Source organism: Alligator mississippiensis, chromosome 1 (assembly GCF_030867095.1).
Source record: "Alligator mississippiensis isolate rAllMis1 chromosome 1, rAllMis1, whole genome shotgun sequence".
Classification (NCBI taxonomy): domain Eukaryota; kingdom Metazoa; phylum Chordata; order Crocodylia; family Alligatoridae; genus Alligator; species Alligator mississippiensis.
Window position 1 is genome coordinate 173048829 of NC_081824.1, and position 11293 is coordinate 173060121.

Sequence of the window (11293 nt, forward strand, 5' to 3'; positions counted from 1 at the left end):
GTTCCTAAGTCTCTTGTTTAAATCTTATCCCCCTTTTGCTTGAGTCACCATAAAACTGCTAATGCATCTGCCTTTTGTAATATGCTTTTATTTTATCTGTAAGACTTGAGTCACAAAAATCAGAGAGGAAGAAGGGAGCCCACCCATTTTTGGTGTTAATTATTTTTCAGAGGCTTGAGCAAAATGGAATAAGATTACATGGGATATTAGATGCATAAGTACTTCTACAGATGCCTGAAAGGTGAAATGGACTCTTCCCTTACTGCTTTTATAACTATGTCTTTTAATAATGTAATATTCTCTCCACCCCCTGAGAAGCCTAAATCTATGCGTCTTTCTCAACAGCTGAAAGAGCAAAGGGAGAAAGAGAGGCGACAAAAGAAAGCGAAGGCTGGCAGCATCTCTGAGGAGGGTGGAGAGTTTGATGACTTGGTATCAGCCCTGAGGTCAGGCGAAGTCTTTGACAAAGACTTATCCAAGCTGAAGCGCAACCGCAAGCGTTCAGGGAACCAGGCCTTGGAGACGAGCCGGGAGCGGGCAGTGACAAAGCTAAATTATTAACTGTAAAGGGAAGAAGGAAGAAAAATAATCAGCCAAAAGATGATGATGAAGAGCAGTACAAGGAAGGTGAATGGGTATGATGGCATTTGGCTGACAGCTGTCCCAATGAATTTATCCAGCCTGCAGCTATAGATGGTACCTTCTCATGATCAGCTTTCTTCCCTTCCCTCCTCTGTGCTCTTCATTTGTAAAAGTGCCTCCCTGGAGCCAGGAGGGGTTTTGACTGGGCAGTTTGGAGCTGACAGATTTGCTTCTGGGAGTTCTGCCTCCAACCACAACAAAGGCCCAGTGGAGATGACAGGAAGTGCTTTGGCCCTTGGGGACTGCTTAGCAGCTCGGGGAGGATGGTTTGCTGTGTGCCAAAGGAAAAAATAGCTCTGTTCTCCATCCCATTGAGAATCATCAAGACTCAGGCTGGCTCTGAATCTGCCTGCTGCTTCTTCAATATCTGGATCATCCTTTGAGAGCTTGTCATGGAGTGGTTCTAGAGTTCTGCAGTTTCGTTCTAGAACTGGATTTATAACAAGCCATTGACTAGAGCCAGAAACATGCTTTAGATCTCATGTACTGTGTACATATATATATATATTTTTTTTTTTTTTTTTTTTTTTTTTGGTGGCCATTAATATCCAAAGCAAGTGATTCTCAAAGGGGAGAGAGAATTTTCAGAAGCAAGATGGAGGAATCCTGGTTTGAAATTCCTTGATTGGAATGGGTAGAGTGACCATTTATAAAACTCATCCAGATTCTTTTGCTAAAAGGCCATTGCCTGGAAGCTGCTCAAGATTTTGAGGCTTAAGGATGTTCTAGACTATGAGAAGTTGGGAGAAAGAGAGAAGCAAGTGTTCTAGAAAAGGAAATCTGTCTGGGAATCTTGAAAACGAGGCCACTGCTGGATGGGGACAGATCCAGACACTCCTAGGGCCAGTGGCCATTGCCAGATAGTTGGCAGAAAATATCTATCCAATACTTGTCATTTCACTTGTTTTTGCATCAATTTCTTAGTTCATCCACATGGAAATTGGGAATTGTCTGGCATCCTCATAAGATTATAAATAAATATATCAAATGAGGTCCCTGGCAGCAGAAAAGAGATTGTTTTCCATTTGGTGTGAGCTACAGATGTAGCTAGCTACAACTATACTGGGAAAAAACTAGAGCTTGAATCTAACAGCATGGCTTTCTCTGCAACCCCCCCTTGAGAGTCACATAACCTGATAATATATGTCAAAGACATCCATGTTTACCCAGTTTCTTTTCCACTTTGGGAGGGATTACTGATGATGAGTGAACATAGGAGGCCATAAACAAAGCAGATGTTAAGTAGGAGGATACAGAGTCAAATGGACCCAGAGGCCTTTGGAGATTACAGTTAATTAATAGGAAATATTTTTAAATTAAAAAACATGTGAAGCGCACAGCCAAAAAAGCCCAAGAAAGAAGCCTACTGTTGTGTTCATATTTCTGTGCACCTTCATAGTTCTGGCAATGAGACTAGACTGCGCGGGTTGTTGCGGTTTCTTTCATCCGGTCTTCCTTAAATGAACTTTTGGTCATCTTGCTAGAGAGAGAAAGAAGAGAAGAAAGGAATGTGTGGAATCTAGATACTACATGCAAGCATCCTAGATGAGAGGGGGACATGTTCTTCGCAAAACACGCATCCAAAGCAAACAGCAGGAAATTTGAAAGAATCCCATGGAAGTAAAAAACAAAAACAAACAAACAAAAAAAACCGAAAAAAGAAAAAAAGGCTCTATTCGTCACTTTATTCACTCTTGGTTTGATTCTTCTCTGAATGTCATTTAATCTCAGACTCTGCACTGAGTCAGCAGAACAGAACTTCCTGCCCCACGCACGCTGCCTGATCAGTATTACGCTCAAACAATATTGTGGAAACCAGCTGTGGTGGTTTTCTGAACACCTTGAAAGTTAAATAATTATATAAACTATGGAGATAAGCAAAAAGAAAAATGTTAAACTGTAGCGTTTTATTGTTTACTGTATTTTGAGTCTCCCTCCCCAGAATTTCCTTCATTAAGACATTCCAGTCTGCCGCGCCTTTGTCTACTACTCGTGGTAAAGAGCTGGTATCTTACAAGAGCTGGGTGCATTCTCCTTCATTATAATTCCCCTGCCTGTCTGGGGTTAGCAGTTAACAGAAATTCCCATTGCAGCAGACTTAAGCACCTTTTAGATGAGAGACTTTGTATTTTCATACAGGTTTGGGGAAGTTTAAGGAAAAAAGCCCTCCTTTTATAAGCAATTTTTATTTTAAATTACAAAATAGATTTAAAAAAAATCTTTTGTAAAAGATATTAATAAGCTCCTTGCTGCTGTCCAAACTAGAGATGTACTATATCCCAGCCCCCTTTTTTAAAGCATGCCATATAACCTACATGTTGTAAGCCATATGAGACAATAATAATGTGTGCCAAATTGGTGTACAGTTGAGTTTAGTTTTTGATTTAAAAGAAAATCTCCTCCTTAGAGTTTAGAGATTAAGGATTATAAATATTGGGATTTTGCTCCTGTTTTATCTCTCTGGCTTTTGGACCCACCCAGGAATTCAGGTTTAGCACCAAGGAGTCAGATTTCAGCCCTGGTGGAAGAATATCTGACTCTGTGGCTTCTTTGGAGTTGCATCTGCTTGGCCTCCAGTCCAAGACTAATCCGTTTTAGAAAGAAGTGTTTTTTTGTGTCAAAGAAGATCCAGCCCAGGCAAAGAACTTTGAAACTACAAGATGGCATCCCCACATCCTGTGATTGTCACTCTGGGCTTAGGTGAGACTTTTTGAAACTGTAGTTCACCTTGTTGAGCCATGAATGTAGTAAAAGCAGAGCCAGGGTGGTTATTGGACCAGCCCAGCCCAAGGTGCTGCAGAGACCTCTGTCGTGATTCTGGATGCTACAGGTTTTGTTGAGAGAGCTGAAGACAACTATTGAAATCTTGCCAACTCCCAGATGAGCACACAAGGGTCATAAGCCCTGACCTGGAATGAACTGTAGATCTACATTATTGTAGCTGATTGAAAAGCTCTCAATATACATTTCCTCTGTCCACTCCAGCTCATTTTTCTCTGCAGTCAGGAACCCACAACCTTTTATTTGAGTTTCTGATGCTTGCTCATGGCTGCTTTCTCCATGCCTAAGCAGTCTTTGGACTGTTAACTCCTCTTGTCTGACCATGAACTCTGTGGTAAGTGTTCTTGAAGAGGGCTCTGAGATGGAGTTGGTTATCACTGCCTTGAGTCAGTAAAGGCTGGCAGTATTTTCTGGCGTGAAAAGGTAGCAGAAAGTAATGAGGCCTGTTAACATGTGCTCAGCATGAAGGGCATCTTGCCACAAGAAAGGTGGGGAGCAGCTATCTCTACTCTGGAACTTGCCTTCTAATATTGCTGGGCACATCATAGCAACAAGCTACAGTGACATAACTCATTGCTACAGTTACGTAGCATCAGCGGGCACAAACTGTGACACCGATGCTACTACACAGTAGCTCATTGCTGTTATGCAGCAGGGTTGGAAACAACCCATGTGCTGCTGGGACTGGACAGTAATGGCAGTTACTGCGCAGTTGGGTGCATATATAGACGTGCCCGCTGGATCCAAGCTCCTGTCTGATTCTAGAACCAGAAGTGTCCCAGCTGTACATCTTCTCCACGTCATCCAGACACAGCCCAGTGCAGTCAGTAAACAGGTAAGGAAAGATAAACGCCTTGTTCCTTGTCCTCAGTCAAATAAGGTTTCGTCCTAACAGTGCCCCTAACATGCAGGATATCATCAGTGATGACTGGCACAAAGACTGATGCATTTTGTATTTCTAATTCCTCTCATTTGCTGCCTAGACTAAGACTTAGCCATCTGCACTGGCACTCCTGCTAGAGTGATGGAGCTGTGCCATTATACAGTGAGGTAAGAGCTCCCCTAAACAGTCAGTATGGGCAGAGCTTCAGTGTTTCCCTTGGGGGTCACCAAGGCATGTTACACTTGCTAGGGAGCCAGCAAGACCTGCAATATCTCTTTTGTCCTCTACCCAGATCTAGGACTCAAAATCCTCTTTGCCGACTTGTTCAGTTACTCTCCAGCCCCTGCTCTCTCCGGCCCTTCTAACTTCACTCTCTTACTGGGCAAGAATCTTTGCAGAGCGTACCCAGCCCTTCAGGTGCATCCTGGTTGGAAAGGAGATAGGGAGCAGCATCTGCATAGATCTGTATCTCCTTGTTTCCTTGCATTCACTGGTAGTTAACAGTCTGAAACCAGCAGCAACAAAGAGAAGTATTAGCAAGGCCTATAGGATGTATAGCTCATTCATTTGATGGACACGATGAATCAAGAAAATACTTCCCTGGAAAAATTATATTGATGTTTTCTCCTTGTGGAGGAAACGAGTGTAGCTTTGACTCAGAGGCGGCCGGCACCCTCCACTTTGAAGCAATCTGGTTTTTTTAGCATAGCCACCTCCTTGTAACTTGGTGCCTCCTGCAGTGAGCATGGTGTCTCTGGCTAGATATGAAGATCCTGTCAGCCACTTTCTCAAAAGCCTTTTTGCCACCCCTAGTGAGATGCTAACAATAGGCTGCTTATGCACCAGGGAGCCCCAGGGAAAGAAAAGTGGTGGGAAGTCTGTATATAAGGAAATGTGGACAGGAGAAAAAAAGAGTCCAACCAGTAAAGAGACATGGCTGATTCCAAGATCATACTCATATAAATGCTCACAGTAATCCCAGGAAGAAGGAACTATGGAGCAGTGGCACAACATAGCTGGTAACTAACTTGCCAACAGGCAGCTGGGACCTGCCAGCCCAGGCCATGAAGTAGACTGGCATAATAGAGCCCTGGCTGGGGAGATCTACCAGTTCACTTCTTCCTGCTACCAGAGCTTATGTGGATGCATGACAGGAGTTTTTAATCCAAGTCAAGATAACATTCTCTCACCTCCCTTGTGGCAAGTCCATCCAGAGCCTCTCTGTTACAGGACCATGTTAAGTGTTTTGCCTCCCAATCTGGCCCAAAGATTTCCTTTGCTTACATCTGGATGACCCACTGGAGTTTAGCAGATTGCGTCAGGGTGACCATAGAAGAGATACTAACACAAGTGCTTGGTCAGTTCACTCTTCCTCTCTGTCTTCTACTTCCATCATTGTTCTCATCAATCACAAGCAGAATTTCCAGAGACAAGGTAAAATGACATTAAAGCTGCTCCAGGACATAGGAGCACAAAGGCCATCTCCTGTCCTGCAGGAGACAAAAGCTTTGAGCACCAAATCTCTATAACAACAACAGCAGGACTAGTGCTTCGAGGTGAGAGACTTCCCAAAGGGGAAGACAACTTGGGTGTCCTTTTAAAAGCATTTCTGTAATGTGTTCATGGTGTCTGAGGAAGGGAGAAGGATGGTGAGGGGCCCTACTGGAAAGATGTGGGATCGACATTACTGTTAGGGTTAGCTTCTTTGGATGAATCTTTTCTTTTTTTCAGGCAAGCTTATGCTTTGAGCTGGATTGTATGGGGAGAGGCTATGGGAGAAATGTCTTTGAGGGGAATGGAGATCAGTTCTACAGTTCATATGTACATGATGTATGCAGTTTTGTTTCTGGGTTGGGTTTATTAGTATTATTATTATTATTTTTGGTTAAATGTTTAAAAAATAATTAAGGTTTAGGAATCTCTAAGGGGAACTTGTAAATCTGACACCTCTATTTATTTTGCCTTATTTTAGTTTGCTATGTCTGTATGTATACACTGCCTTGCAGCAAAGGACTATTGAGACTGTGCCAGGGCATTACACCAGCTAGACAGTCGGTTTGACTATTCCAGGAGAGGCTGTGGTAGGCCAGGGGTTGTGTACGGTCAGAATTGGTGGGGGAAGCGTGCTGCCCCGTAGGTGTGGGCTGTCCCCAGTGATGTTTTTTTCAATCATCGCTACGACCAATACAGATGATGTTTTATTGCACATTTTTTACTTTATCCCAATCATGACTCAGAGTAGTGGGACAGAGGAGTAAAAAGCTGTATTAGCACTCACTTCGCATTCCCAAATTCTGCCTTTAATCTGAAAGGAGTTGAGCATTTCTACAGAAGCAAGACTATTCTTTATGTTCTTATTGGAGTTAACATATTGCTGAGATTGAACTGGGACAGTTCTCACCCTTCAAAACTATTGTTCCTTGTTATCTGCAGACTCAAGGAGGCAGCATTTCCTTTTTTTCTACATTTACAAGGTTTTCTTTCCTTAAGGACTATTTAAAAAAAAATATCTAAATTCTGCAGAAACAGATGGCTTCTGCTGTGAATTGATTCTAGGCACCTATTGAGTCCACTGTGCAGTTTGATTAATTTTTTTTTCTATTCCACTTCATTGGCTCAACGTCAGTGAGGCTGAATGAAGGCTTTCAACTCATTTAGTTTCTGTGGGCTGACAGTAACTGAGTACTTGATCCCAACTTCTTGGCTTGTGCCCAAGTATCAGGTAAGACCAGGTGCATTCAGTCTAGGGTGGCCATAGGCAGCTGACCATGTGCAAATGTAGAATTTAGAAGTCACTTAATCCTTGGGAGGATGATGACAAAAAACAAAGTTGGCCAAATTTTGCTCAGTATAACTCACAGACCAGATTGTGTTTGTCAGCCTAAAACAGGGCTATAGTGTCTTGTTCCCAGTTGCTTTTTATTTTTGTGATAATGCTCTATTGAAAATTCTCCAGAGCAAATCTGATAGCACTGCCATAATGCATGTACTGCTGAAGGAATGCCCAACAGATCTCTAAGGCCATCTTTGTCTCTATTACTGATAATCTAGATCAACTCCAGTGTAGTCATTACATCTTGCTCTGGTTTTATACCCATGTAACTCAGAGTAGGATCTCACCTTAAACTCACCATAATCTTATAGGGTGAGTTACCCATAAGATGTTCCACTGATCTCCTGAAGGACATTGCGAGAAGGGTTTATGCCAGCAGCCAGATTGCTAATCTTTGAAACCCTATATGCCCAGTCTATAACACATCCTTCTACTCCACCTCCTAAAAAAACTTTCTAAAATTGCTTAGAATTCTGAAATGAAATGTCAGGAGTTAAGGAAGCAGGATAGGTGAATGCTTCCTCCTTTTAGGATCTTGTCACTCCTTTGGGGCTGATTTAGCTTGAAACTTGCTATCTACTTTGAGAGCCTCCCACACGCTCAGTTAGAAAGCAGGATGCTCCCCACACATGGAGGGTTGTGTGAGGCTGTGCTGCTGTAATGCCTTGGTGTATCCTCATTTCTTGGTCAATTTAAGACTATAAATGAATTAAATGTACAAATCCTGTAGTGTCCTTTTTATCTGCACCTTTTTATAAGAATATGCTGTAATACTAAAAAAAAATAAAAAAAAAATAAAGATATATTGCCCCCCACTGTGTTTCTGTGATTTTATTTTATTGTTGATTTTTTTTTTTTCCAGGAGTTTTGCTGGGCACGACCAAGGCCCAATTAACAATGAGAGAGTTGGGGGTGGTTTTCTAAAGAAGCTCCCCCCTGCCCTCAGTTTTTGCTGCTACTCTTCATTAAACACCATTATTCAATTATACCATTATTCAAATCAAATACACAGAGTTGCTCTGTTTGTTTGCACATAAGCCTCCCATGGTGCCCGAGCAGAATCAGATTTGTTGGCTAAGCACATCCTTGAAATACAGATCTTCAACTGACTGGCTGTACACTCACCCTGCAGAGAGCTAGATTTTAGTCTGCTTGGGACTTGGTTGCTCCAGGGAACCATGTGCTTGGCTGCTGGGACAATAAAATAAAAGTATGGTGCATTCCAACAGCAATCTCTGCATAACATCCCAGGGCAATGCAAGCAAAGCATCCAGAGTTGGCTCTGACAGGCAGAGGTAACCCCCTACAGCGCTACACCCACACAGGTGGGAATGGTTAGGGTAATAAACCATGGCTCTTGGCCAAAAGCAATCCGGGGCTAAAACATTTGTACTAGGGAGTCTGAAGAAGCCCACTCAGAGACAGCAAGCTAAGAAAGCCCAGTAAGCACACCAGACTGAGAGCTCTCCAGAACTACTATTCTAAGGTATGATTGCTAGTATACATTTCTCTATTACAATCTGTTTGATTCAAGCTTGCTTATCCATGTTACAAATGGAAATGCAAAGGCAAATGGTGTTTTTCTTCCCCTCGCTCCCAAGACAACTAAGTGATAGAAGTATGAGCCTAACTTGAATGTCTAGTCTCTGTCCTCACCTGCCTGGATGTAATAAAAGAAGAAAAAAAGTGCGGGGGAGGAGGGCAAGTCACACCTTTCCCTTCACTGGAGGGCAAGCTTAGAAGGGGCTTCTGTTCTAGCTGCAGAATTGTCCTATCTGCTTTACAAAAGGAAAATGCAAGCAACCCTGTTTGATATGTAGGCAAGGGGGCTGAAACCGTGAATGGAAGAGAGCTGCAGTCTCAGTCTGTGAGGAAAGGACCCACCACAGGAGCACCTTGAACCCTCTCATACAGTTTCTTCTTGAACTGTCCTGCCTTTTTTCACATGGTCACTATTGAGGAAGGAAGATAAGTGCTTCTGCTGCAGAGGGGCCATAGACTAGAAAGGAGATCACAACCAGGCATTAGCTGTTCTCTGTGGTTAAGGTGACAGGGAAAGCTCTGTTGGTAGGAGCCACAAATGATAAGCAGCACAGATCCCAGTCTCTCTTTCTTAAAGCTGTGACTGCCTGTTTTGGGGAGGGATGAAATCCCTACCTACAGCAGAGCAGAGAGTGCTGTGAAGTTTGCTGGAATTAAAATGGCTGAGCCCTGGGCTTTGCTCACCTGGGGGCGGAATGACTAAATGGCTTTTTAAGCCTTGAACTTTGCTTTCAGGGCTGCTTGCCAGACCTTTTCTTATGCTTCAGTTACCATCAAACATCTGAAACAGCTTACTGCTGTTATGCTCAGAGATGTGTTTGACTATTAGCCCCAGTTTGAGTAGCTTATCAGGGAAGTAGGACTATTTCTTCTTGTTTGGTTCTGGTATGGGCTTGGTAGTGTGCATTTGGAAGAGTGGTGTGGATGTTATACATTATGGAGCTATATGGCTATTTACCAGCATGCATGTCATTTCCCTAGGTTCTCACCTTGTGTATGTAGTCTGTGTTTGTTGTTTGGTATTGTGTGCCTTGGAGTAGTCCAACTGGTGTATGAAGCCATTGACTAATGAATTTATCTTGCAAGGAATCCTGCATAGATTCAGCTATAGATTGGCAGGGGAAGGCTCCATTTCATAGAATAAAGTACAGAGGCACTTGGAAGATGAAGTAAAAAATCTGAGTTCTTCTTGTGTTGTATTGGACAGAGGGCTGAAATTGCGGAAGGATGGCCCAGTAAACTATGATGCTAGCTTGGGAATCCTGAGTCTAATTCTCTGTTCTGCTAAAGATTTAGCTGACCTGGACAAACCACTTGGTGTATGAATAGATGTGTTCTTAACTTGGATTAAAATAGTAGTGGAGCTGGGCTTTAAGTTGGGTTAGCAGCTTGACTTCAATTGTACGCTTCTTTTATAGATGTGGGGTGCTGGGCTCAGCTAGGGACAGCTATGGTGGTGGTGGTGGGTGGGGATCTCTCCTCCTTACACCTGCCCATGCCTGACCCCTCTCTCCACAGCTCCCACTCATGTCTTCTGGAGACACAAGCTGCTCACTTGAGCAGTTCAGCCAACTCCAAAACCCAAGTGTCCTTGTCTTCACCAGTATTTTAACTTAAGTTAGCTAACAGGGTCTTACCCGCATGCAGATTATGGCTGTGAAAGGATTATAGCAATACCTCTTGCCATAAATCTGAGATGGGGAATGGGACTGGGAGGGGAATTCTGCCTGGTCAGAGCAGCCCAGCCCCTTACTATGACTCTGGCACCCTCCTCATGGTCAGCCCCTAGGGCTCATGCCCTTGTTGTCAACTCCTTGTTATACTTCTGCCAGTGGGCAGGCAGCAAGCACAATGAGGCTGACCTGTGGACTATGGGGAGCAGGTATGCAGGATGCTGCACAACTGCTGCCAGGGACAGCTACAGTGGTGGGTAGGTCCCTCCTTCTTAAACCTGCCCCTTCCTGACCCCTCACCCCCCAGGCATGTCTTCTGGAGAGCTCACTACTCTACACTGTGGAGGGGGGGGGAAGTGCAACTGCAACCCCTTGTATTTGCCCCTGATTTCATTAATTACTCCAATTGATTTTTTTTTTTAAACCAAAAAATCAAAGCTTATTGTGAAGAAGACTCTCATAAAATTGATTGTGCTTGTCAACGTTGAACTTCATTTGCCATTTTGTTGCCCAGTCACAGTGATGCACATGGGGGAAAATAACCCAAGATACACATACACAAGGATGAGCTCTACATTAATTGTTACTGCTCAAGAAAGAGATTTTGGAATGATCATGGATCATTCTGAGAAAACATCAGCCCAGGGTTCAGCCCAGGTTCAGCATCTGTCAAAAAGACCAATAGAATATTAGGGATTATTTAGAAGGGGATTGAAAGTCACAGAAAATACTGCTGTTCCACCTAATAAATCCATGGTATGCTCACCTCTTTAGTACTGCGTGCAGCTCTTGTCCTTGCATCTTAAAAACAACAACAAAAAGATATAGTAAGGATAGAACAAATGTAGGGAATGGTAACAAAGATGGGCAGAGGTATAGAGAGGCTTCCATACAAGGAGAGACTAAATAAACTAGGAATTTTCAGCTGAGTGGAAAAAA

The 11293-nt window shown here is 43.2% G+C and overlaps 1 protein-coding gene across 6 annotated transcripts in view; it reads left to right on the top strand.

Moving 5' to 3' along the window:
* The window catches only part of DAAM2 (dishevelled associated activator of morphogenesis 2), a 308724-nt gene extending 300770 nt beyond the window's left edge, over positions 1–7954 (top strand). For all 6 annotated transcript variants that reach the window (XM_019483066.2, XM_019483067.2, XM_014598043.3 and 3 more), the window contains one exon: positions 346–7954. In XM_019483066.2, coding sequence (XP_019338611.1) covers positions 346–561 — 216 coding nt within the window. In that variant the 3' untranslated portion in view covers positions 562–7954. The remainder of the gene's footprint in view (positions 1–345) is intronic.
* The last annotated feature ends 3339 nt before the right edge of the window (positions 7955–11293 follow it).